This window comes from Platalea leucorodia (assembly GCF_965183815.1).
Source record: "Platalea leucorodia genome assembly, chromosome: 8".
Taxonomy (NCBI): domain Eukaryota; kingdom Metazoa; phylum Chordata; class Aves; order Pelecaniformes; family Threskiornithidae; genus Platalea; species Platalea leucorodia.
Genome location: NC_138830.1, coordinates 24,563,246 through 24,589,339, shown reverse-complemented (window position 1 = coordinate 24,589,339; position 26,094 = coordinate 24,563,246). Strand labels below are relative to the sequence as shown.

The 26,094-nt window shown below is 45.2% G+C and overlaps 3 protein-coding genes across 5 annotated transcripts; 2 read left to right on the top strand and 1 right to left on the bottom strand.

Moving 5' to 3' along the window:
- Positions 1 to 1,864: 1,864 nt before the first annotated feature.
- Positions 1,865 to 5,229, top strand: OTOS (otospiralin). Of its 2 annotated transcripts, none has more exons than XM_082318972.1 (4): positions 1,865 to 1,917; positions 2,217 to 2,315; positions 2,653 to 2,679; positions 4,929 to 5,229. In XM_082318972.1, the coding sequence occupies exons 2-4, from the start codon at positions 2,264 to 2,266 to the stop codon at positions 5,111 to 5,113; spliced, it is 264 nt and encodes an 87-aa protein (XP_082175098.1). In that variant the 5' UTR covers positions 1,865 to 1,917; positions 2,217 to 2,263; the 3' UTR covers positions 5,114 to 5,229. The 2 variants fall into 2 exon arrangements, with proteins under 2 accessions (XP_082175098.1, XP_082175097.1); XM_082318971.1 differs by having other exon boundaries at positions 1,870 to 1,917; positions 2,225 to 2,315.
- Positions 5,230 to 5,665: 436 nt separating this feature from the next.
- COPS9 (COP9 signalosome subunit 9) lies at positions 5,666 to 10,380 on the top strand. The gene is made up of 3 exons (XM_082320838.1): positions 5,666 to 5,795; positions 5,911 to 5,983; positions 7,682 to 10,380. The coding sequence occupies exons 1-3, from the start codon at positions 5,733 to 5,735 to the stop codon at positions 7,717 to 7,719; spliced, it is 174 nt and encodes a 57-aa protein (XP_082176964.1). The 5' UTR covers positions 5,666 to 5,732; the 3' UTR covers positions 7,720 to 10,380.
- A 5,512-nt stretch (positions 10,381 to 15,892) lies between these two features.
- Positions 15,893 to 23,969, bottom strand: ADIPOQ (adiponectin, C1Q and collagen domain containing). Of its 2 annotated transcripts, none has more exons than XM_082319611.1 (3): positions 23,824 to 23,969; positions 20,482 to 20,701; positions 15,893 to 20,043 (listed from the first exon to the last, which is right to left on the bottom strand). In XM_082319611.1, exons 2-3 carry the CDS (start codon positions 20,690 to 20,692, stop codon positions 19,517 to 19,519), a joined length of 738 nt encoding a protein of 245 aa, XP_082175737.1. In that variant the 5' UTR covers positions 20,693 to 20,701; positions 23,824 to 23,969; the 3' UTR covers positions 15,893 to 19,516. The 2 variants fall into 2 exon arrangements, with proteins under 2 accessions (XP_082175737.1, XP_082175738.1); XM_082319612.1 differs by having other exon boundaries at positions 20,482 to 20,726; positions 23,824 to 23,961.
- Positions 23,970 to 26,094: the final 2,125 nt, after the last annotated feature.

Here is a 26,094-nt window from a genome sequence, read left to right as displayed (position 1 = left end):
TTGTCATTATCCAAAACGTGTTATCTCACCTCCCACTTGGAACTACACCTCCCTTATCGACTGCCAAAACAAAAAGCAACTGATGGATGTGCACAGAAGTAGCTTTATGCTAATTATTTAATTATAGCTAATGACCATTTTGTGTCTGTATTGGCATATGTCGGTGCTTCTCATAGTTTATTTGAATAGGATATACAGATGAGGCAGTGAAAGGGAAGCTGCTGTTTGGCTTTGCAGGCAGCGCTGGCGGGCGGACCCGAGCGCAAGGCTGCACCAAAGGACTCCACCGAGCAAGGGAAGGGCCTCCCCCCACCCACAGCTGCCGCAGCCCAGGCGAGCAGGCAGAGGTGCTTGGCGGTATGTGACTGATGCAGGACCCCTCCTGCAGGCCTAGGAAATATTAAACAGGAGGATTAAAGCCTTTCAAAGATGGAATAGGTTCTGTTTCATAATATTTTTCTTTTCAGCCTCCACAAGAGTTGGCACAGCTTGGTGTGCTACAAAGCACTCTCTTTCTCCTTGCTCAGAACATCTTTAATTAATTCTTGGCAGGACTATCTAACTCTGCGTGTAGATAGGAATAAACTCCAGCAAAGCTGGGGCCTCCTGCAAGGCCACTCGCTTGGGTCTCTCTGCTCCAGGACTTCGTGTGAGTGCGCACTTTCCCTGTGTGATACTCCTGTGGCAGACAAGTAGACGTGGTAGAGCAAAGGCGCCAACGTCAGGACCTACACACGCAGCTGGGAAATGCAGGTGTTTAGAATCGGGATAGACAGATAAATGATTTTGTAGACCATAAAGGTGAAAACTCCCAGCCAAGAGGGAGCAGATCGGATCAGCAACCATTCGATCAGATCATCGCAGCGTGAACGTGAGCAGCGAGCTCTGCACTGGCATTTCAGTAGCTCCTTTCCAGAGTGGAGCCATCTGGAAACGGCTGCCAGGTTTGGCAACACGACCTGAATGGCCGCATCTTCTAGGAGCATGGAAATCTCCACATCACCCTATGAATCGCACAGCAATTTCTGCTCCACCTTAGTCCCTGACCACACCTGCTGCCACCAGGAGTTTTGTGCTAAAAGAAAATCAATCAAGGTGTACACGTTGATTGAATATTCTCCAAACTGCGTCTCCCCTCCAGGCTTCTCGAAGAGCTGGGTCCATTCAGCATCCTGCACAGACTGGAGCCCAAAGCACCTGCTTGGCATTGGGAGAGGAATCTTTCCGGGAAATCAGCAAAATGGGAAAGTGCATTTCAGTGCACCTTATCGACCCTCTTTGAGGGCTGCAGTACCTGAACCGTCACCATGGCTGAGGTCATTGGGGACCTACCTCTCTGCTTAATGTAAACCAATTGATTTCAGTGGGCACTTGGTGCCTATGTACACTTTAAGATCTAGATTTTAAGGATCCCAAGTAAGAATATAAATCACTGTCAAGTGTTTGTGGGTTTTGTGACTCAGCTGGAGAGGGAACTAAATTGCTAAAATATCCTTTTAGCAATTTGCTCAAATAATATTTCTTAAAATCTATTTTTCTGAAGGGGTGGAAAAAAAGAAAATCAGGAGGGCAGCAAAGGTAATAATCGCTGAATTTGCTTCTGGATTTTCTCCCTCTGTCTTCAAAATACAGAAGTGTTATTGCCAAAGTTCCTGATTCCTCTCTGAAACTGTCCACTGTCTCTTCCATGGACAGTGTTGAAATATAATGTAAATGAGAGCAGTTAAAAAACCTCTACATGAAGGCAACAAAATCAGATTGGTGGAGTAACTCGGTGACGTTTATCTCCATTTCCCCCCACCCTTCCTTAAACAGCGCTGCTATTTTACGGCAAAAGAAATCCTTTCGGAATTTTGTAGCTGACTTGGAGCTACAGACCTTTACTACTGCAAGAAGAAGAAAAGGGGAGAGGGGGAGGTAATTTCTAAAGTGAAATTAAATTAACCACAAAATAAAACATTTCCAAAGACACTTAATTTCATGTCAGTTCAGAGGAGCCTTTGGATTTATGACACCTAAAAATAAAATATCAGTACACACTTCAGGACTGTGGTTCTTCTAATACTCTGTGCTACAGTTCGGAAACTGTAAGGAAATGTAATTGGACTTTGTTATGCCTAAATTAATCATTAGAATCTGTTTTGGAACATATTTGTCTAATAAAAGAAGAAATAATAGACTTTGCATAGTTATTAATCTCTTGTAATAATCCCCAGCTGTACAGATTATTTTTCAGAAGCACGAGCAGTATCTTGCAGAAAAGATGACATTTATTTGCTTACTTTTCTTCTGTATGCTGATGAACATCCTAACAGGTAAGATTACTGCTGAATTTATTCTCGTTTATTTTTTCAAGCAGCCAGAAATATTTTGTTACTAATACAGCATCTTTTATTTAGTATCAGATATCACTCGTATTAACCACAACTGGTCTGGCTGTTAGTTAAGAGTATTTGATTTGTAGCACTGAGTGACTGCAAACAGGGAATTCCTTATTCAGCTGTTCAAGAAATAAAAACCATTTGGCTGTACAGAGGGTCCTACGTCTGTATTAAAGAACTTGTCAGCTTCTGGCTAAACAGCAAACCTTTTATTAACAGAAAGTCCTTCTGTGCAGGAGCTGGTACTGATGAGTTTCCTCTTTATCTACAGATGCCCGATCAGTCCAGGATGGAGATGGTAATTCTTAATGTTCTTCTTTCCTTTGTATCACTAACAATTAGAAGAGTCATTTGTAACTCCCAGACCTGCAGCAATTTTGGCAGGAACGCTTACTAACCTCAGTGGGCTGTGGAAGCGCTTTCATCTAGTTCTGGTGGAGAAAGAAGAGTGCATTTTTAGAAATTTCTTTAAAATGTATTAAAAGCTGACATATTACTGTCTAAGAACAGAGCTAATATACTCGCAGTCTTAAAACGAAAAGGGCTTATGGTCAAGTCACTAATTCTGTTGTACAAAATTGTAACTGGAAAGCACCAGGCTTATAAACATATTAGACATCTGAGAATTTTGTCTGTCCTGAACAGTAATACTATATGTGTGTCTAATTATTGGCAAGAAATACGGACTTCCACGACAAAAAGCTTAAAATTTACAAATGGCCACAAATCCAATTAAAGAAATGTTGGAATAAATCCCTTAGCACAGCTACCCCGTGGTTCGTGTCACTTTGCGTGATTAGCCCATTGGATTAGTGTTCGCCTTTGATTAAAAAAAACCCTCAACATCCTAATGATGTTTACACAGGCTTACCGATGATTATATTAGTTAACCTCTCTTTGGTGTTTTCAGACAGAATTCTTTCTGAAAACGAATTTGCATAGAAGTATCTGCAATAACAAGGTACTGCTATTGCTGGTATATATCTCGGTTAGTATAACCAGCAGGATAGCCAGCAGCATCCTGAGTGCACAGATACAAATATGCAGGGAGAGTATTAGAACAGATATGGAAAGCAGAAATATATATATGGAATAAGGGTTAATATGATTACTTTTAATTCAAAACGTTTTTCCCTATGCACCATTGTATTTCCTTACGGCTCTAAAATCTTTTGAATGCATCATCTGTGTTTTCACAAGTTTAAGGGCGCTATTGTATACATGCACAGCAAATATTTCTGCGGCAACCTCTTAGACAGTCAGCGCGTGTCAATCTAAAAACAAAACCTTGTTCAGGCAGTATCCTGTTGCTCTCATTACCAACAATTATGGTTTTCTTTCACACTGGGCCAAGCAGCAGACTGCAAAGTGAATCTAAGGTCAGCTGGTATAAACAGTGAATTCTCCTCTGCAGACAGCATTTGGCTGGTTCATTTGATTTGTTATATGCCATCTGTGCCTGTGCACTGCAAACTTTACTCCGTAAAATTAAGGTCTGACAATAGGATTGTTGAAGGCTCTTAATTGCCGCTAAAGACCCTGGTCCCAAGCTGAGCCTGGTGAGTGGAATGGCTCCCATTTATTTAAATGGGCTTTAAATGAAATCAAAATACTGGGTTTAGCTTTGCTGCTCAAAAAGACATCTGTAACTATGTGGTCTCAGGAAGTGTTTACATTTTATATATGCTTCTGCGTTTGCCCAGATTTGGGCCCAAGGGTGGCCAGCTCCTGCATTTTCAGAATTGCTTTTGTTTTCCTGATGAATTAGAAATCTTGTTTCAATGAGTATCTCACATTGTCTCAGGTACTCCTAGAGCAGGCACAAATGTGTCTGTCTTCCAAGTGGCAAAGCCTTTCCTCTCCATTTCCTTAGCCTGTTTCCTACGGCCCTCTGAGAAGGGGCAGGACTCTGCGGTCCCAGGCAATGCCGGGGCAGCACAGACCCCAGTCCCTGGGAGCCCAGGGTGGATGCTGCACCTCTGGCTTCTGCGGTACTCAGCCGGGCTGCCTTTGCTTAGATGGTGCGGAAACAACTGCCCGGCTCTTTCCCCTGGCACAGCAGGCAGATGCAGGGGCACAGCGTAGATGATGGCGCCTTATTCCTTATATTTTTATATTGGGCAGAGAAAATGGCGTGGAGGAGGAATGGAGAAATATTGCTTTAAATTGCAATTGCTTCTTGCTTTTAAATACCCATTTGCCTTCTAGAAATTAAAGCAGCCCAGGGAATTCTTGAATTGTCCCAAGTACCGATGGTGTCCCTTCATTCCTGCTCTCTGTCTTGTCCCATTCCATCGTTCCTGGTGCAGCTGGAGCAGAGGGCACTGGCTCCATCAGGTGAACAGCCACCTTCTGCGGAGCAGGGTGCAGAGGGCTCAATGGCTCTGCCTGCCTCTCTCCTGCCAGAGGAGCCCGCCAGTCCCCCAAGGGGACGTAGGATCCCAACCATGTTGGCTCCCAAGCCCAAGCTTTCAACAGGAGTTCCTTATATTATCATAATCTGCATTTTATTTATTTATTTATTTATTTATTTATTTTTAATTTTAGATCTCCACCAGGGATCTGTAGCCCTGCCCTACTGGCCCTTCTCATCCAACGATTTCTGGTCCTATGTGGAATATTTCCGGACCCTGGGAGCCTACAACAGGATCGAAGAAATGGCCAGAGCCTTCTTTGCCCAGTTCCCTTTTGGGAGCCACCTTGGCTACCACGTGCCCAACCACGAGCACTAACTGCTTCGCTCGTGTTTGCTAAAGCTGGCGCCAAGATGGTTAAGCAAATACAGGGCTGCCGGCAAACGCTCCTGAACTGCCCCTCAGCTGCTTAATACTCATAGCAGTCACGCATAGCATTTCATGCTTTAAATTACTCTTGTCTTTTTTAGAATTTATGCTGTTGTGCAAAATCAATAAACCCCCTGATTCCATTGCGAGGTTTTTGGAGTTGTTTTTTACATGTAACGCTCGCAGCCTTGGCTCAGGAAACCGATCTCTGTGTGTACAGCAGATAAATACCAGTCCACCCAGTTTGGGGGCTGGAAGGACCACCAGTATAATTCACAGCCACATCCCTTGTAGGGTAATGGTGCCCTTTTAGTAGCCGCTTGGCTAGCTCAACGCCATTTTCCTCACTTCAGGCCTGGGCCCAGGCCGCGCCGTTGCCATGACGAGGAGGGCGGGGTGAGCAAAATGGCGGAGCCATGGCAACGGCGGGGCCCGCCCCCAGGGCAACCAGAGAGAGGCGAGACCTCCAAGCGCGCAGAGCGGCGTCCTGCTGACCCGCCCTATAGCGGAAGTAGGCGTCTGCGCTGCCGGAAGCGGCGGCGCGGAGGGGAAGAGCGGAGTCGCCGCCATGAAGCCGGCGGTGGATGAGATGTTTCCTGAGGGAGCCGGTCCTTACGTGGATCTCGATGAGGTGAGAGGGTGTTGGGGAAGCTGCCTGCGAGGATGGGGGTGGTGGGGCTCCTGGGTGGTGGCGGGGCCGTGCTGCCCGGCCGCGGCCCGGAGGCGCTCAGCGCCTGCTTTCTCAGGCAGGGGGAAGCACAGGGCTGCTGATGGATCTGGCTGCCAACGAGAAAGCGGTGCACGCCGACTTCTTTAACGGTAAGGGCCGTCGCGTTCCGGGGGCGGGGGGATAGGGGGTCACCGCGGCGCTTGCCCGCCCGGCGGGGATGGTAACGCCTTGGGCCTGCCAGGTAACGGCTTCAGAAACTGAAGGTTATCAAAACAAATCTCCCTTTATTTTTCTTTAATCTCGTGTCTTTGGTGCCTGGTAGTCGCTAAAGTTCTCACTAACCACACTTCTAGTGAGCCCTATCGTAAGAGTGCTTGAGTGTTCAGTGATGCGGGTGGGAGTGATACAGTGCCTGTGTTTCTCCTCTCCTGGAGGTTTTAGGCGATTTAGCGTGTTAATCACCACAAGAAAAAATGCCTCGATCTGTTTCCATGACAAATAGCTTATATTAAACAGTGCAAGTACATATGAAAATGTGGACAGAACTTTACAAATTGTCTCTGGGTGTTACTACTTTATAGAAAATTCTTTAATTTCTTAAAGTACGCATGCATACATATCCAAAGCAAAATAAAACTTTGGGTTTTCTGTTTTCTCCATTTGAAAGTCAACTGTATGCATACAAGTATATAGAACTGCTTTTAGAGAGGAGAACAGCTATGTAGCTGGCAGCCTAAGGGTAGAATATACAACACCTTACAGTTGATAACTAAAGTGTTTTTTTTAATGCTTCTTAAGAAATATATTTAGGCACTTCAGCAGTGAATTTCAGATATGTTATTAAATCTGGTTGCTGTGGTGGTGTTGATGTCACATACGGGTATTAATTTTGAAATAAAGTAGGTTTCTCATATTGCACAAGACTTAGAATACAGGAGAAAAAGGGAGTTCAGCTTTGATATACTCTCAACAGTTGTGAGGGACCTCGCTCTTTGTTGGAGCCAGCATATTTAGGAGTAAGTATTTCCATAAAGTTCTACCATCAGGTTGTGGTATTATATTCCATTGGTAGTTTAGGACTCTTCTAAATGAGGATTAATCCACAGTGTATTGTATGGCACTTGCATGCTCCTTCTGGAAGAATAAAGACTTGGTTTCAGTTATGTTGTTAGTTTATGCTCAATATACAAAGACAATACGAAGCCAAGTAGTTAAGAGTACTTCCCAAAGATGACTAGAACAGCTGTGACTAGCAGGCCTCATTTCACTAGTCTGAGTGAGATGAGTTTTCTGAGAGAGAAATGTTATTAGCACCTTCACAGCAGTGAAACATTTTTTTAAGGAAGGGATTTTTAACAGCAAATCACGAATGCGAATGTCAAGCTGCAAAATTTCTAAGTGTGTGCCTGGGTGCTATGACCTAAAGCTAGAATTCTGCAGGAGTGTCTACATCTGAGACCTGCTGCATGTATAAACTTAGTACTTGTTTAGTTCTGGAGTCTGGGAATCATGGTTGATCCACTCTGAATGTGATGGCTACTTAATGCATTTATAAAAGTCCCTCCTTTGAAGCTTTATTTTGCTTTCATGAATGTAATTGTAAAGCTTGCATTGTACAAGTGAAACAGTTTAATTTGTGTATGGTAGAGCAAATGGGTCTGCCTTTCTTTCCTCTCTGTCTCTTCCCACCCTGATATTACACTTCTAGTAACTGATGGTACGGTAACTCTCATTCACTTAATTCATCTTTATTTCTGTTAATTAAAAACTGTACTTGTGGAGTATGTGCATATATAACAGTTGAAACTTTCAAGGTTAACTTTACTTTATCTTATTTTTCTGACTAGATTTTGAAGATCTCTTTGATGACGATGACATCCAGTGAACTTTAGTTGTCCAGCTATGCAGTGCCGAGATGTGGATTTTTCTCTAGGATCACCTGTGGTGTCCATTATTTATTAAAATAATCAAAACAGGAAAATCACAGAGGGGGGAAAAACCTGTTTAAGCTGCTTGGGGACTATGAAAACCAGATGGTTCAAGATAACTAAGGAGGGAATTGTGAACTGTTATTTCTAGGAAGCTGTGTGTAGATTTTTCTTAAAATTTTACTTGCTGATGTGCTCATTCAATAAAATACTAACAAAAACTCTGGGGTATTCTTTGAAGTAGATATTGCTGTGTTCTGAGCTTCCTTAAGAGAATTATTTTTTTATTAAATCATTCACTGTTACTTTTGGATATTATATAAAGATACACAGCAGGGTATATTGCTGCCTAGAAAAGTTTTGTTCATCCCACAATGTAGGATTATCTAGGGCAAAGGTGGTTGGTTTTTCTGAGTAGTCTGACTCTCGTTTGCCAGTCGCACTAAGCAGCATGTGCGTCTTCCCCTGTTTCAGGAGAGATATTCAGCTACCGTCAATACTTAGCTTTTAATCTAGGAAGCACAAGAATAAAAAGTAGTAATTTTATGTTGATATTTTAAGCAGAGAAACATTCTGGCCCTGGGTCATGGGAATGCTTGGATTTAAAAATGTAGTTTAAATCTTGAAATTGTACTGTAGAAAGAAAATAATTGTAGGATTCTTTTCTCCTGCAGCAGGTAATGTAATTATTCATACTTATATATACAATGTATATGAATCAGTCTGTTAGATATTAATTCAGATTTTGACACGGTTTTCAGAACATTTCTAGAAATGTTTGATTTTGCACCCTTCAGTGACCAAAGTGAATCTCTAAATGACAGGAACAGGTGAGTTTTTAGAATATTACTTCAGAGTCAAGGATTTAATCCTGCCTAATCTTAAGTGCAGTCTGTATTTCATACATTGATCACAAAAATAATACTGTGACTGATATTTTTTTAAAGACTTCACACTGCTTACATTTTGCCTGGAGTGAAACCGTTTCCTCCCATCCTTCTTTCACATGTTTTTGCTTGGTTTTGTCTTAAAAAAGGAGGTCTTAAATGTAACAGTAAGTATGCTGGGCCCCTGAACTTAAAAATGTAAGCACAATGAAAACAGTAGGACTAGGTGTCTTTTTATTGCATTCCTGTGGATTTCTCAACATTCTCTGTTTCATTATGCAGCGTACGTTAAATCAGCATTCTGACATTTACTCTGCTTAGTGTCTGACATTACAGTGTGTCCCTGAAGGAACAGTCTTGCTGAGGCAGTCTCCTTTTCGTTTTTAGTCCTTGCTTTGCTTAAAGAGGAACGGATTTCAAGCTTTCCTCACTGAAACCAGTGTAAACATTTTGACTGAGTGGTAGCAACTGTGTTTGCGTTGTTTCTAGCTTTGGTGCTGTGCTTTCTCCAAACTAGATTTTGCGAAATGAGCTGCTGCCAGTAAATGGAGGCTGCATTCTGGGCAGGTGCAAAAGATTACATAGATTTAAGAAGCAGCCCTTGCTTCCTCTGCTTTTTTTAGCTGCTTTCTTTTACTGATGCCCAGCTTTCTCAAGATGGGCACCTTGGTTTTGGAATACTTCCTTGTCCTTGTTTTGTACAGATTTCTCCTTTGTTTTTCATTTGCCTGCCTTAAGCTGTAAGAACCTTGAGCCTTAAGTTTGATCGCAGCAGCAGGAGTATATTCTATGATACAAATCCATGTCAACAGTTGCTCTTCGGTGTGAATGGTGTTCCAGTCCCTTCCACCTTCTTTTTAGAGATGTTCAAAACCTCAGTGAAGCATTGGTTTGAAGGTGCTAATGGTGAATAGTTCTAGTTTTGTAATGTCATCTTGCTTGATCAAAACATGGAACCTATCTTCATGAAACTGGGTAGAGGGCAAATAGCACTCATGGGTCCAGCACAGCCTGAAAGTCAAGAGTTTTCATCCTGGATAGGATATAGCTATGCATTGAAGGTAGGTATAGCTAACTCCTTTTTGTCAAGCTTTCCAGAATCTCAATGTTTCATGTTAAAAAGCAGCATAAATAGTACCTGGAAAATGTGATATGCCTGTCGGTAGGGAAGGAACTTATTCTATGCGATATGTAAAAGTGTTTGGGTTAGTAGAATTGCTTATGAAGAAAGCTGCTGATTTTCATGAATGCCTTGGTGTGCAGCTCATCCCACTCTGGCTGTAGCTGTGAGTACTAGGTGGTTTTACTTTGGTATTGCTTCCCAGCTGCTAAGTTTGCACTTAAGTCTGATACCTGGTGTGGGTTTGTTCTCTTGGGATGAAGTGAATTGAAAGTTCTTCGGAGTTGGAATGGGATGATACCAAAGGTACGTATCTTGTAGCTGTCTGGAGTATGAAGTTCTCTCCTTCGCAATGAGATTGGGTGAGGAGTGTGTATGTAACTCCATCTTTCTAAAGAGGGCTGTCAGTGTGTAAGAACTTTCATCACAAACTGTAATTTGTTTGGGTCCCTTTTGGGACAGTATTAATATGGAAAAGCTAATCTGAAGAACAAAATGCCCTTCAGCTTCAAATGGTTTCTGTGTTGTCATTTGTCAAGACTTTCAGTCTGATTAGTCTGTGGGCTATCAGCCTGTTGTCAGGAAATAATCACAAGATGTCAAAATCTCTAATAAACATTGATTTAAAGGGCATTTGCCTGCCTTGACCATTTCATTTACTGAGCTTTGATTCCTGTACCTTTTGTGGAGATTGACACCACTCATAATGGGTGTTTCTGAGTGAAAGAGTGAACCTATTCTAGCAGCATTTTGCACGCATTTAGACTGATGTTTATTACTTTATAGGCTGTTGGGTACTGCTTAGTATTTCAATGTCCAAATAAAGGCTCTAGTCTGAACAGATTTATGGAGGTACTGAGGTTAGTATCATGAATTGTCCCACTGACTTCAGTGGTACAGCTGGCAGTGTATAAAGCTGACCTTCTGCCTGAGGCTTGGCAGGATGAGGTCCGAAGTGCTAAATGCTTTAGAAGGGTTGCAGGCAGTTGTGCAGCGCAGATGAAAAGGAAAGGCTTCAAAACATTTAAATGTCAGCCTGTTCCCTTCGATACTCTCACGAGGCCAATTCTGTGTTTGCTGTCACAGTATATTCTTGGGAACTAAGAATGTGTGATCTATTTTGGGCTGAAAATAAGTCATTGTGAGGGAAAGAAAGTTACCATGCTAAAGGAAGCTAGCTTTCATCTGTGCATAATATTTCTGCAGTGCCTTTTCTGAGCTGGCTACCAGGTGAGCAGGAGAATCCAGCGCTCCACTGCTCCTCATGTGAGCAAGAACAGGCAAGCTCAGACCTAGTGTGGTAGTAGTGGGTTTTCCTTGGTTGTTTTGGGTTTTTTTTCTTAGTTAACTTCCAAGGAATTAAAATAAAAGGTTTTCCTTTCAATATTTTCCTTCAATAATTGAAGTGGAAGGTATTTTTCTCAATAAAGAAGGAATTATTTTAGATTAATAAATCGAGTCCTTGTGGCTTCCCCAGGATGTTGAGAAGCTGGCAGGCATCTTCTTGCTCTCAATGTGCAGTTGTTCGGCACATGAAAACATGCTGGAGAGATGACAGTGCAGCCCTGTTCTCTGCGAGTCCCCCGTCAGTGATGGGGCTGGAATGCGAGTGTCACGTCAGGGCTCTTGCAAAAGCACTAGCACAATGCATGTCAGTCCTTGGCAGCAGGGATGGCTTTAAGGACAAGGATTTGCTTCCATGTTTTTACTTTCAGATTATTTTTTTCAGTTTGCCTTTTGTTTGCTCCAATTGGTCTCTGCCAAGCAGCAGGGTCAGAATGCTAATCCATATTATAGCCTTTTTCTCAAGCTACTACAAGGAGTTCAGAGCAGAGGGAAGGAGGAGCAGAGCCTTCTAAAGCTTTTAACGTTGGCAAATAGGGCCTTTTTGGTGAATACTTTTTTCTTATTTATGGAAAAGTCAGTCTGCATGTAGCAAGTTTCCAGTCAGCTCTAACTTTAGCTGTGTTCACAGCACCTGGTCTGTGGATGTGACATGTATGTACAAACTTTATATAATCCTGTGTGAACTCCTGTAAACTTACAACCTCTTGAGGGAAAAGATCCTATTTTGTGTATTGTTGTGAATAAATAGACGTACAGCTGAGAATGTCATGTATGAGTTGGGTGACCGAGCAAGGGAATACATACCAACAAAGGAATGTGGCAAAGCATCACTGGTACAGACAGGAGCTGCCCCGGGGCCCCCCAGCCCAGCTGAGGATACTTCGGCAAGGACACTTGCAGGGGGGACTCATGTCGTTGGACAGTGACTCTGTCCTGTCAGAGAGCTTCCTAGTCAAAGCATGCCCCCACGCATGGCTCCCAATAAAGCCTGCTCAGCAATGTGCTGCTTTGGTCTTTTGGTCTCCTGCTGCTTTGAAGTTGCTTCTGCATCGCTGGGATACAGGTACTGTGGTGTGCAAATCCCCCTTCTCTGTGTTTTACCTCATCTGGGATGACTGATCCACCTTGGCCTTAAAACACTAACCAAAACATGTTACAGAACTACAATGGCTTCTCTAGAAATCCCTGTCAAGGCAGCAGAGAAGCTGTGCTGTCCTGACTGCTTTGGGCAGAGCACTATGTTTTCACAGATGCCCAGAGGATTGGAGCAAGCAGGGTGTGTTGGTTCATACCCCCTGTCCTTCCCTGCCTGCCTCTGTAAGGGATTTAGAGAGGGGCTTCAAGTGCAACCTGCTGCTCTGCCTCCCTCCCGATGCCTTTCCATAAAGCTGTCCTGCTTTATGGGAGGGATCCCACAGATTGCCTTGTGGGTGAGAATCCTCTGATATGCCACACGGGAAGAAATAGATGTTGATGTTTAATGCTTCCATTTCATTGGCAATAAACCTTTCCTTCCCCTTGGAGTGGCTGGAGAGTAACAAACTACGCCTGCATGTAAGGAGGTCACACAACTGTCCTCAAAGAGCAATGGTGTTATGCTGGGCTGGTCTCCTGGGATGAGTCTAAGGAGGAGCTGAGGGTGGGTTTGCTGATTTACGAACCCATGGCAGACTGAGTCGTTTCATCATGTACCTGCATCTAGTATAAATGTCATAAAAACACGTGGCAGCCTTGCTCCCAGTCTGGGTATGCTCAGGACTGGTTTACTCCAGAGCATTTCAAAGGGTAAACTTTAAATCTGATGGCATTTCCCGCATGGAAGTACAACAGCTGCTTAGCTAAATGTACGGCTTTATTCTAATCCCTCTGCCTTCTTCCATGCTGAAAAGCCTCTAGTGAGTTTATACTTTCAAATAAATATGATACAACCCTTGCAAGCAATTTATCTCTTTCTTGTAGCTCTTCATGGTTTACTGCAGCTGCTATTTGTATTCCAATTAATCTGGCACAAGTGATTACATTGGGCTGAGACACAATTAGGCTCAGCCTATAATTGTGTTTAAAAAGGCCACGGATGCTTTCACAGATGGTTTCCCTGCTGGATGAGACTGGCCAGTCTCTCCAGCTGTAGCCATGTTACTTCTCCCTATTTGTTAGTGCAGTGACTTAAATGTTTCATTGGGGGGTGTTCTTGCTTTCTGCCTTCAAGAGAGCGTGCTGCCTTCCTGCTGTCTTTCTCTGAGTGGAAGGGAAGAGTCAAATACAGCTGTCAAGATCAAAGGAGCCAAGTGCTCTCTTTATAACCTGCGCTAATTACAAAGTGGCAAATAAGACCTCATTCTTGGTGTCTTCATCGTATTGGTTGCTGTCTAATAGGAGCAGCTGGCAATATTTATGCCCAGAGGCATCCCATTTTTATGCTTGCGGCAGTACATTAGTTTCTAAAGGGAAAACCAGCCGTTTCAACTTGCCACAGCTAGAGAGGCAGTAAATAGAAAGATCTAACTTTGTACTAGCCATCTATTGTCAGGATTGATTAAAAAAAAAAAAAAAAGCCAACCTGAAAACATTTAAATTTGTTGGGCAACAGGTGATTCTGTGCCCTTTCAGCATGCCACTGTCATTCTTGGCTCCTTCTTTACAAGATAGTCATATGTTCAAAGCACTGTGCAATCCTCAGGAGCCAGCCCAGGTATGTGCCTATTTTGGCCAAGTTTTCCTATCCCACAGGCTTATGAAGCATGGAGGGAGAGTAAAACCATAGCAACACAGTAATGGAGAAAGGCTGGATTCATTAGGAACTCCCCTGAGCTTGTCCCCCAGGACATCATTACCCTCCTGAGCCCTATTTGCAGCTCTCCCCTAAAAGTAGCACGGGGCCAGCATGGTGCCCTGCAGCTCCCTGCCCTTGGGCTACCATGGTCAGCCTGTCTGTGTGCCCCTGGCATGGCAGAGCCAGGGAGGTGGAGGTGTGATACTCATACCACATGCAGGGATTTGAGTTGTTCCTGGGCTATAAGGACTCGCTGGGGGCTTGCAGCCTGGTGGGGTAATTGCTGGCCATGCTCAGCTGCTGCTCCTGAAGCTTGTCAGCATGTTTTTGGCTTGTTGAGACCCCACACGCACACACTTGAAGGGGCTGAGCAGCTGCAGGAGGCAGTAACAGAGGTGCTAAGGGCAGTTTCAGGGCTTGACCCCAGCTGCAATGGGGCAGAGGTGTGTTTGCTGGGGGGGGGTGGGGTGTCTTTGCCTGCCCTGCCTCATGGCTGCGCTTGCTGATGAGGTGAGCCTCTGTTGGGAGCGTTTGTCCCAGGGGAGAGCTGGGAGGGGGCTGATTGCTGTTCCTGGTGGTGCAAAGTGTCTTTCTGGGTGGTGGCTTAAACTGGGATTTGGTGCCTGCTAGGGAGGTAAGTGTGTGTCTCTTTAGCTGAGTTTTGTAGGGCAAGACTCTTTCTTACAAAGATTTGAGGTGAAAGACTTCATAAAATAGTCCAAAACCCTAAAGGGAGGGCTTTGACCCCTATTTCTGTGCAGTAGGGTTTCGCCTTGTTCACAGCCTGCAGCCTGGGCTGCACTAACTGGGGGGCTGGTCTCTCGTTTGCTGGTTTTCAAGGTGCCTGGCTGGGACATGCATGAGTGATGCAGCTACCCTGCACGAACCATCCTCGTCCTGAGCGGGGAGCTGGGAGGAAGACGGTCTCTGTGCTCATGTCCAGGAGGGTGAGTATCCTGGTGAAGCTGCATTTCAGTATTTATGACTGTGACAAGGGGGAAAAGCCAGTACACAGAAATCCTTACTGGTTTTCTTTAAAACTTCCCAAGTGCTTTGTCTTACTGTGTTTACAGGAGTTTCTTTCTTGATAAAACACACAGCATAGAAAGGGTATGCTATTCTTAAGTAGGAAATCTCTGTTTGATTGGGATTTTAGCCTGGGATTCAAACCCTGAGGTTTAACCCTTTAAAGTGTGTTTGAAAATGTCCTGTAAAAGACAGAAGTCCCTACTGTGCTTCGGGCAGAGAGGAGCTGAGAGGAGGCTTGTGCCGGAGCTGCTTTGTGGCCCTCCTGCCCTGTCGCAGCCCTGCCCTGGGTTACTGTGTGGGCAAATACTCTTAAAGGCAGGTCCTGTGTAGACCAGGCTGCCACCTCCTTTATGCATCCTCACTGCTTACAGAGGCAATGGTACTTCTGCTCGTCATAGCATATACTTGGCACGTTACTTGCCCTGGTTGCGTTTGGAGTGCTGGGCAAGGTTTGGGAGAGTTTGCTTGCTCAATGTATTTATGTGAGAGACCCGGTGTAAGGTGAAGACCATGTGCTGTGTGTGCACCAGCAGGAGAAACTGCTATGAGGTCCCTGTGCCAGCCCCTGCAGTGGGAGAACGAGAGGCAGCTTGTCAGCCCAGCGACTGAGGAAAAACTGGGGTGCTTTTGAGGGGAGCCATGTTCCTGTTTTTCTGTATCTGTTTTTGGTGAAACAAATATGCCCCTCAGCAAGCAGCCTGACTCCTGCCCTGACAGCGAGGTGTCAGCCCTGCAGCTCCCTGGGCTGGAGCCAGAGTCCCCAAACACCTCCAGTGCTGAATCCCTGCTTGATGCTCCCGGGGAGCAGAACAGTGCAACCCCCCATGACCCTGGTTTTGATGTTCCCACACAGCATGCAAGCAGGCAGGCACCTGCACATGGGGAGTTTGGAAAAGCCATTTACAGGGTGATAAAGAGGCTACATGTTTAATGGTTACATAAGATAAAAGACTTTATGTACTAATATACAGCATTCTTGTGGATTTACAGGATGATAGAGGCTACATGTTTAATGATTAAATAAGGTACAAGACTTTATGTACTAATATACAGCATTCTTGTGGAGCTTTGTTATCTCGTGATCTGTGATAATGTGCATATATGTATGAATCCTGTGTTCAGTTTTGGGCCCCTCACTACAAGAAGGACATCGAGGTGCTGGAGCGTGTCCAGAGGAGGGCAACGAAGCTGGTGAAGGGTCTGGAGCACAAGTCTTATGAGGAGCAGCTGAGGGAGCTGGCATTGTTTAGTTTGGAGAAGAGGAGGCTGAGGGGAGACCTTATTGCTCTCTACAACTACCTGAAAGGAGGTTGTAGCGAGGTGGGGGTCAGTCTCTTCTCCCAGGTATCAAGCAACAGGGTGAGAGGAAATGGCTTCAAGTTGCGCCAGGGGAGGTTTAGTTTGGATATTAGGAAAAACTTCTTCACCAAAAGGGTGGTCAGGCACTGGAACAGGCTGCCCAGGGAAGTGGTTGTGTCCCCATCCCTGGAGGTATGTAAAAGATGTGTAGATGTGGTGCTTAGGGACATGGTTTAGTGGTGGACTTGGCAGTGCTAGGTTAACGGTTGGACTTGATGATCTTAAAGGTCATTTCCAACCTTAACAATTCTATGATTCTATGATATAAGACATATATTCTGCTCATATATGAATATAGCAGTGACTACAATATTAGGTGATGCTTCTTCTGGAAACACAGCCCTGAGCACCCCCACTCTGACAGCTGGGACAGGGGAAGACCCAGGACAAAAGCAGAGCCAGGCTTTGACACAGGGACTTTCAGGCTGGGTCTCTGCTGCGGGGCTTGTTTTGGTCCTTCATGTAGCCATCTGTCATCCTGCTGCCACAGTGGCCAGGAGGTTGACCAGGAGTCGATGGTAACCCTGGGCCTCTCCTGAGGTCCTGGTTATCTGCCACAAGGTCTGACAGCACCTGCAAGCATCCCAAATGGGGTGAATTGTGGTGCGGGATGATGCAGAGGGCTAGCAACCACATGGGATTCAATGAGACTTTCCCATGAGGGCCAGTGTAGCCCAAGTTTCTAATATGCGTCACGTTTCTTGCACTACAGCCATGGTGACTTGAGGTGGGAGATGCTGCTGGCCTGGGTGGAAGTCGTATCAATATGGGTCACACCAGTGATGGGGCCGCTGCAGGGGCTGGTAAGAAATCCTGGGCTCTGCCCTGGCCTAAAGCACACGGCATCAGATGTGCATGGCAGTGTGAAAAGCCATGTCTAAGCCTCTGAGTCCTGGTGTATGGGATAAAACTGTAGGCATATTTGCTCCTGCTGTGTGGCAGCAAGGAAAGGAATAATTTGTTTTGGCTGCCTCTTGGGAACTAGTCTTTAAATTAGTATTTCTTCCTAGTGTTTATCCCAAATGCCTCTTAGCACTTTGGTTGTTTCAATTTTCCTGCCTTCAGAAAATCCATCTGAAAATATTTGAAAAAAATACTGCAAAAGCTCTGACTTGCTCCTTTCAATTTAAGCCTCTTATGCCATTTGATCCAGCAACTGCTGCATTTTTAAATCTCCTTTTGTTTATGGATTAGTTTTTTTACTTTTGTTTTGGTTTGGTTTTTTTCCTTTTCTCTGTTCCCTTCCCATTAATTCACACAATAGGAGCAGAGTTTTTCCCAGCTCTATGAATTCGGCATGATCAGATTGAGAATCAGTTTGGCCCTTGCTAAATCCAGTATGCTTGAAGCCTCCTGAACCAGTGGAGCCCCTCTCTCCAGCTGGCCAGTGAGGATGGATTCAGGCACGGTGGTTTTGGGGAAACAGTCTGGAAACCAGAGCTCATCTTATCCAAGAAGGAGGAGGCAAGATAGTGTGAGGTGGTGAGATGTTGAAGCCTTGATGAAAGCTAGAGAGTGGGGAGTTTCTTGGGAAAGCAAAAGGAGGGTGTCCCTGTGTGTGCCTGCCCCGGTGCCCCCACCTTGCCTGCAAAATGTATATATTTTTTCCTGGGATGCCTGGTGAGGCTAGAAGAACGTCCCTTTTTTCAAACCCTTCCCAAAGACACATCGAAAAATGCGGGTGCATTCTCATTCAGAGAGTTTTTTATTGTTGTTATTATTTGTAATGTGGTAATGTACTGGAGTGTAGAAAATGCTGCTGCTGTTGGAAGTAATTTCAGTTGAAGTTCTTAATGCTGTTTTGTGCTTGTAATAACGCATTAGCTCTGATCTGTGTTAGCTTGTTCTAAAGCTTAATGGGAGTCTTCTTTGAACATATCTGAGAAGCCATCAAACCCTCTTTTAGCTAAAAGTCAAGCAAGCTCCTTGGAGAGCAGTTTGATGGGATTGCTACTAATCTCAGCCTTAATACTCTTCCCCCATTAAGGTAACCTTGCCGAGAGCTGGGGCACATCCTGGGGGTGTTCGCCCCAGGAGCCCACTCAACATGGGAGATTGTGCCACCACCTGAAGCTCTGCCCAGCTGGTGTGCAAACCATTGCTTATGGCACACTTATGGTGTGGAAAAGTAGAAATACGGTTGCTAGATTTCAATTTCTGACTGCACTTGGGAGCTATTCAGAGGGGAGGTGGGACAGGATCCTGCCAGCTTGCAGATGGAAACTAAGATGCTGCTCATATGCCCCACGCTGGCGGCCTCTGAGCTGAACAAATACTCGTGCCATCACCTCCAGTGCCAGGTGAGTGATTTGGGAAGGGACACCTTCACCCTGAGGTCCCCACTGCCCAGGAGCCTTGAGGGACCTTCTGCTCCCTTGTCAGGCACAGTGTTTGCAGGGGAGCTGCTGGCATTTCTGAGCATCACAACTGTGTGGCCAACACATCTGTGACCACTGCAGGACCCCCAGAACCATGCAGTCAGTGGGCTGCTTTTGCTGTGTAGCCTCATGGCATTCATAAGGCTTTTCAGACAAATCAAGAGAGAAGATCCCTGCCCTAAATGAGCATGGTGTCTACATTAGAGAAAACTATAAGGGATAAACATAAAAGGAAAATCAAAGGATTAAAATCCGTGAAAGTTAATAATCTGAATATATTCAAAGATCTGGGCTAAAGAAGGGAGACAACAAACCATGGGTGGAAGTCAAAGGCCCTAATAAGACAGGGAGTTACCATGGAAAAAACAGAGCCATCTCTTCCAGCTGAAAACAAGAGCAGAGATGGCTTTTGTGAATAGTCTTCTCCATCTTCTACTCAAATTTTAAAATGCTGGCTAAAATGTTTACCATTGGTTTAAATGAATTTACGTAGTTAAAAAAAGGAAATTTAGAATGTGATATTTAAATGTAACCAATTTTTCTCTTATCAGTTTTAAATGTAAAAAAAGGTTAGCCCATCTTGAGAGTTACTGTTTCATGATGTGGCAAGAGTGGTGTTTGACTTTGGGCCCAGGTTTCCACAAGGAGAGCAAGAGCAGAGGTAGGAGTGAACTCTTGGTCCCATGGAAGTCACTCATGTATAACCTCACTGATTTTTCAGGTAATAGGGTCCACCCTCAGCAATCATTGCCCCTGCAAAACGCAATTTTCTGGTAAATACAATATAGCTATAGCGCCAGTGCCCCAGAATGCCGTCTGGGGTTAAGCCACTTCATCCTCTCCCATGCAGCACCCCTTGCTTTAATGGGCATCCAGGTCTGGGTACAGGAGGAAGCCCATGAAAGTGGAATCGTTGATGTTGTCGGCGTAGACGCCGTTGTTGTCCCCCTCCCCATACACCTGAAGCCAGACATCGTCCCCAGCGCTGAGATGCAGCAAGATGGAGCCACTCGCTTGGTCAACGTTGTTCTTCTGGAACTGGTCATAGGTGAAGATCACTGCCTTGCCCTTCTTGTAGAGGCTGACCTTGACATCCGACAGGTAGACTGTCAGGTGGTAGGCGAAGTAGTATGTGCCAGGGATGCTGCAGACGAACTTGCCAGTGCTGGCATCGTAGTGGCTCTGCTCGTTGTAGAAGATCTTGCTGAAGCGGATGGGGACGTTGGGATGGGGGACTCGCTCTGTCAGCCCCACACTGAAGGCAGAGCGGTAGATGAAGGAGCCTTCACCCTTCTCCCCCTTCTGCCCTGGGTATCCGGGAAATCCTCTTGGTCCTTCCTGCCCCGGGATTCCTATTGCACCTTGGTCACCTTTGGGGCCTTGCACACCTGGAGGACAGAGTGGGGACAGGGAGTTGTTTGCACTGTGCCGGCAGCTGCTACCTGCCAGACTGAAACGCAAAGGGGGCTGTGTCATGAGGATCTGCTCAGCAGCATGGAGGAAGAGGTGTCCCCTGAGGAAAGGCTGGATGACCTCAACACCCCCCATAAGCTAAGCCAGCAAGTGGAAAGCCTGCTCACTCCCCCAGCTGTGTGCAGAGCTGCTGAGAGCAGCATGTCTGAAAAAACATCATTAACTGGAAAAACAACCACCAGACCAAACTCTTTGACTTGGGTTGTGGAATCTCCATCCCTGGAGACATTCAAAAGCCATCTGGACAAAGGTTGGGCATGGACCTACCAGACATGAGACCTGCCGGGGCTGGACCTGAGGGCTGGGGCTGCCTATGAGCTCCAGCACTGACATACCCTCTGCTCCTCACCAACCTTCCTCTCCTTTCTCTCCCTTTTGTCCATCTTTTCCGTCTTTGCCGTCCCGGCCGGGGAGCCCATTGTGGCCAGGGTAGCCAGGCGCTCCTCCCATCCAGTTGGCACACGGCGTTTTGGGGTCAGGCTGGACCTCATCAGCAGCCACCTCTGTGTAATGGGGAGCCACCAGCAGCAGCGAGCAAAGGAGGAAGCCTTCTGGGCCCCTCATCGTCAGTTCCTGATGTGGACAACGGCTTTGTTAGCTTTAAAGGTTAATAGGAAAAAAAAAAAAAAAATTAAGAAAACCCCACCCTTGAATAACAGAGAGGCCCAGAAGACTAAAGTTTGAATCAACATGTCTGAAGGAAAGCAATTCTGCTCGCCCCAAGGGCCCCTCTGCATCCACATGGTGCTGGCGTGAGCTCCATGAGCCAAGTCGGAATGGGGCTCCTGGGAGCCGTGTGGACCTCAGCCCAGGAGCACATCCAGTGCGGAGAGGAGCACATGCCAGAGTTACTCCCCTGGCGCTGGCGGGCTCTTTGCACAGGCACAGATGCCGCTCCAAACCAAGGACAGCAGATGCCAGGGTATCTGTGTCCGATTTCTTCACAAAGCTCTGCACAATTAGCCACGATATGCTCTAACTTCTGCCTGGCTGAGTGAGCAGCTGATTGGAAGTACAAGTCTGGCAGAGCCTGCCTCAAAACCTCAGAAGCCTCTAAACCTCCTGCTCAGCTTATTGCTGCGCATACAGCCCACTAACCTGAGCCTACCTAGTGTGAACAGAAACTACAGCCAGGCTTTCCATCTCCTCTGAGTGACTGTATGAAATTATGATACCGTTTTTTTTCCACCCCAATTATGTTTTTGGATTACAGGAAGACAAGTTGCACAGTGTTTAGGCACTGTAGGATCATATTCTTCTTTAATCTAGTTGCTTTGCTAGTCAGAGCAATTAGTGCGGTTCCCCAGAACCAGGTCGGTGGTGACACCCTACGGCCAGCCTGGGGCTTTGTTCCAATGCTCCCAGAAATCAGTGGGACCTTGGTGGGCTTTGGGTCAGGCTTTTAGGAAACACATACTTTAAAATTACTATTGTTGTGTGATGCTGCTCCCTCGGAAGAGATTATATCCTGGAACAATAAAGGTATCCTGTTATGAGGATTGTAAGTGGCATAATAGGCAATAAAAAGTGAATAACAGCATGGCCGTTAGAGTCCCTTAGCTCTGTAATTTCCAAGAAAAATAATATTTCAGGGCAATTCCTTTGCAGGGTTGATTTTCCTAGGTAAGCTATTTAAATGTCGTATTTTAAATAATGTCTTATTAACTCTTGCAAAATTGCTTCAAAGGAAGATAAATAGCAAAGAGGTTACCATGATTTCAGTTTTTGCAGAATATTGAGGGGGCTTTGAAGAAAACCTCAAAGCTGTGCTTAATGACTTTGGTGGGCAGTACCTAAACACATAAAATCAGGGAACTCCTAAAACCCTGCCCGCCCTGCTGGGCTCCGGCAATCCAGCAGCCACATGGCACCCTGCGACGGGGCCGTGGCCCTGGCTCGGAGGCAGTTTTGGGGCTGAGGGTGCCATGGGGTCCTGCGACCACAACCTGAACTTTGGGCAGTGTTCCTGCATCTCTGCGCTTTGGGAAGTGAAATGCCCCTTTGCAACAAGGGGTGTAGCGATCGTCCATGAACCAGGGTAGACAAGTGAAACAGCTGTCTATAAATCCTAAAAGTGGCTTGGTTTGGCAAGTGAGGGTGTGCATGTTTGGGCACACTGTGACGTGGCCACTTTGCCATGCCCCAGTGGATGGCACTAAGCAGAGGGACCCCTGTCCCCCAACCTGGGTCCCTTCTGGCTCGGCTACATGCATGCACACCTCCAAAATCAGCACGGGCTGTCTGGGGGCATCTAACTGCATGAAAATATGCTAGTGTTCAAAACAAATCTGCCTCAAAATCGCGTTTCTTGAGCTGTGTTGTGGTGATTTTTGTTGGAGTTAGTTCTGCTTTCTCATATGCTGCCTAGACCTCAAATAATCATTAAAATTTTAGGGATGTGTGCCCCAGAGCCAGGTCGTCTTCTGGCGCAAAATAAAACCCTCCTTTAAGGTTAAAAGCAGTGTGAATGTGAGGCAGCCCAAAGCAGGGCTGCAGGGAGATTTCCTGGCAGACGCCTGTCCAGCTTGCTCTGAAGGGCTCGAAGCGATGCCTGTCCCACAGCATCCCTGGGCGGCTCTTCACTACGGATACGTTACACAATCTAGTTTTCTTCTTTCTAATAAGAAAAGTGTTGTGATATGCAAATAGAAAACTACTTCTCTTGCTACAGTTTGACTCAACCACAAGTGGTTTGCTTGTTTGAGAAATGAAGCAGTTCTCTGGCATAACTATGTCTTACAAGGGGAAAGTTTTAAGTTGCCTTCTAGGTCTGAGTTTAAACTCTGGTTTAGGTATGATATACCTTTACTATAACTTTCCCATTTCTTTTTATCTTTCCATCTGATGCTTAGCAGCGTAACATGAAATAATCTGCTATATTTGAATGTCAGTTGTACCTTTCAGACAAGTAATAGATGAACTAAGTACTCTTGGTGGCTTTCAGTTATTCCCCTGGCAGCTACTATATTAAAAACTCAATGCATTATATGAGGCTTATTCATTTATCAGCAGAAATCAGCATCTCATCCATAAGAACAATGCCATTCATAAGTGCTACATAGTGATTCAGAATTTAAATTTCACATAACACTATAAAAATATTACATATTTATATATATATTTAAAAACCCACACCTGTCTGCACAAAACACAGAACAAAAAATCCATCTGTTTTCCAACACCAGTATTTTCTTCAGAGGGTATTAACCAGGGGTTTGGCTTATGTTGATCTTTTTTTCTTTTTGTAATTACTTGTAGCATAGTTTTTGCTGACATTCCAGCGGTGACTTGCTCCAAGGGGCTCGCACCTTAAATCTGGGTTGTGCAGGTTTGTGGCAAGGAGCTGATACGTCTCAGGGAGATTTGGGCAAGCCCAATCTTCCCAGGAGTCTTCGAGGAAAGAGGTGAATCGAAAGGTGCCAGTGCCGTACTCGCTGTTATAGCCATGTGGTTTTTCACTGTTGTTCCTGACTACTTTTAATTTAGGAGTTTTGATCTCTAAATAGTGTTTCCAAAAACGGGAGTATGAATCTAAGGGAGATCGGCTATTCTTGGTTTAAAATACTCGCTGGCTATTCTGAGAATAACTCTAAGAAAGGAAACTTCTTGTGAAGAGAAAAGTCTGTCTGTCTGATTCAGCCCAAAAGAAGAGAAAATCCTGAACTTAGTAAAAGGAAAAAAAAAATTATGCTTACCAGCTGCTTTGAGTCCTAGTTGGCTTGCTGCAGTCTCTTTAGAAATGAAGTCCGGCTACCACATCGCTATCCCTAAGGGCACGGAGAGCTGTCAGCTCAGACACTGCATTTTCCATTTGCTATTGCGCATGCTGACCTAAAAGTTGGGTTTTCCCATTAATTTTTCCTGGCCATCACTTACTTAAGTTTTGGACCACTTATATAATCCGGTCACACTGGGATAGCTTGTGAAGATAGCCTTAACGGGGAAAAGATGGGTTTGGGAATTTGATAGGCATTGAAGGAGCAATGGTTTGCTGGAGAAGCCCATGTGAAAGCCTGCTTGTCCGGGGCTGGGCTTGTACAGCACAAGCTGCTGCTCCGTGTAAATTAGGAAACGTTAGCAGCTGATGGAGAAAGTGTGTCTACAGCCTTGCATTAGCGCACTCAAATGGGTTTTTTTCAACGTGTTAGTAAATGAATTATTGTGTGAGAAGTTTTGGCTTCTCCTTTTAATGGCAAGAGCCGTTCCTGCCTGGAGGGTGCTGCCACACCAAAGAAGGGCAAAGCTGCCCGAGGGGAAGGGCAGTGCTGGGGGAAGAGTTTTGTCTTAAGCCAGCCAAGCACATGCCAGTGCTGTTGTAAATCATCAAAGTAATTTCAGCCCTACAGATGGCTTTCAACCTATCACACGTTTTGGTTTTAGGTCAAAACAAAGTCTTTTTTTCCCCTGTGTCTCTTTCCTTCCAAAATGGAGGTTGAACCTTGGAGAGCGGAGGCTTTCCTCTCCAGCCGCTCCAGGGCAGTTCAAGGTTAGCTAGGTGGGACCTTGGCAAACCTGGGCTCGCAAAATTGGAAAAAATAGTGTGATGTGTGTTGTTGCAACCAGGCGTGGGGAGCCAGTGTCTGGGAGCTGGTGTCCTTGGGAGAGGGGAAACTCATCCAAGTGAATGTCAGCTGGAGAGTATCCCGAAGTAGTGAGTTGTTGTAAAGACCTGGCTATCTGGAAGGACTAAAAGGATGTATAAATGATGACATAAATAATTTCTTATATGTAGAGCTGGGAGTCAGCAAGGGTGAATTTTGAAGTCCTGAAGAGAAGGGTGCAGAAGGGAGGAGCCGCAGGACAGCTGCTCACTGCCTGCCTTATTTTGGTCAAGCCCTTAGTCCAGCATTTGAAGAATTTGATTTTTTTTTTTTTTTATTATGGTTTTTCCATGCAATGTTGAGACTTAAAACAATCCCTCGTGCAACCCCAGTAAAATATGACAGAGATCTAGTTGGATCTGTTGTTTTCTTCTAAATGTGATTTGCTGCAGCCATGTGTGTTTGTGTGCATGCGATGCCAATATTTCTGTCAAAGTCTCGTCTCCGGAGCAATGAGTGGAGGAGCAGGATCTTGGAACTGAAATAAGAACTTTTTTTGCAATGGAGACGAGAGGTTTTCGCCTGCCTCTGCCCAGGGTGTGAGCAAAACAAGGCTGGTTTCCCTGCCAGCTCTTGGCTTGAACCCCAAAATGCATGATTGGGGTATTTATTAGGCTGCCAGGATTTGAAAATTAGACCTGACGTGTTCAATAGGTAGTGCTGCAATTACCTCACGGCCTTTCAATTCAGTTAGGAAAATACCACAGTGATAAATCTTTCAGTGGTCCATCAAACAGCCTCCCAACATTATTCTTGCCTCTCAGAAGAGGGGTGGAAGTTTATCTCTGGGTGTACAACCAGCTGATACAACCCCCGATGCACTCGCTTGCAGTTACGTTGTCTTACACACTTGGTTTGCAGGTTGGTGCTGGCTCCTGTTCCCACTGCAGAGTGAGATATTGTACAATCCAGTGAGCTACTTCTGGCTGTGTGATAGGAAAACATCTAAAATGCTCTTTGCTCTGCCTGGTGACAAGCAAAACAAGCTACCAAATGCAGACTGGACTGGCAGTGCCCACAGCTGCGGTGCTCAGAGGCAGCTCTGGTTGGGGCTGTGGGGTCTTTTTGGCACAGAGAAAGCTGCTGTCCCCAAGTCCTGCAATACCTTCTCCTCTTTGCACTGCAGTCACCAGATCTCCGGTGCGAGACACGCTGTCCATACCTAACTCGGCTACAAACCTTGTGCTGAGCCTGACCTTGTTTTCTCTCTTGGATCTGATGCAAACCTGCAAATAGAAAAAATACGAAACCAACTTGATGGATTGTGGATCGCAGCTTTCACTAAGAATTAAAAATAAGCAGAAAGTTATATTTAGCCATCTATAAACAGGAATAAAATAGAGCAGGAGGCTCATTATCAGCTAT

Excerpts from the sequence above, each read along its gene's own strand:
- OTOS (XM_082318972.1), top strand. The coding sequence starts at position 2,264 with ATGACATTTATTTGCTTACTTTTCTTCTGTATGCTGATGAACATCCTA. Across the intron at positions 2,316-2,652 it reads GCTGATGAACATCCTAACAG|ATGCCCGATCAGTCCAGGAT; the intron begins GTAAGATTACTG and ends CTTTATCTACAG. Across the intron at positions 2,680-4,928 it reads ATCAGTCCAGGATGGAGATG|ATCTCCACCAGGGATCTGTA; the intron begins GTAATTCTTAAT and ends TTTTAATTTTAG.
- COPS9 (XM_082320838.1), top strand. The coding sequence starts at position 5,733 with ATGAAGCCGGCGGTGGATGAGATGTTTCCTGAGGGAGCCGGTCCTTAC. Across the intron at positions 5,796-5,910 it reads CTTACGTGGATCTCGATGAG|GCAGGGGGAAGCACAGGGCT; the intron begins GTGAGAGGGTGT and ends CTGCTTTCTCAG. Across the intron at positions 5,984-7,681 it reads GCACGCCGACTTCTTTAACG|ATTTTGAAGATCTCTTTGAT; the intron begins GTAAGGGCCGTC and ends TTTTCTGACTAG.
- ADIPOQ (XM_082319611.1), bottom strand. The coding sequence starts at position 20,692 with ATGAGGGGCCCAGAAGGCTTCCTCCTTTGCTCGCTGCTGCTGGTGGCT. Across the intron at positions 20,044-20,481 it reads GGGAGAGAAAGGAGAGGAAG|GTGTGCAAGGCCCCAAAGGT; the intron begins GTTGGTGAGGAG and ends TCTGTCCTCCAG.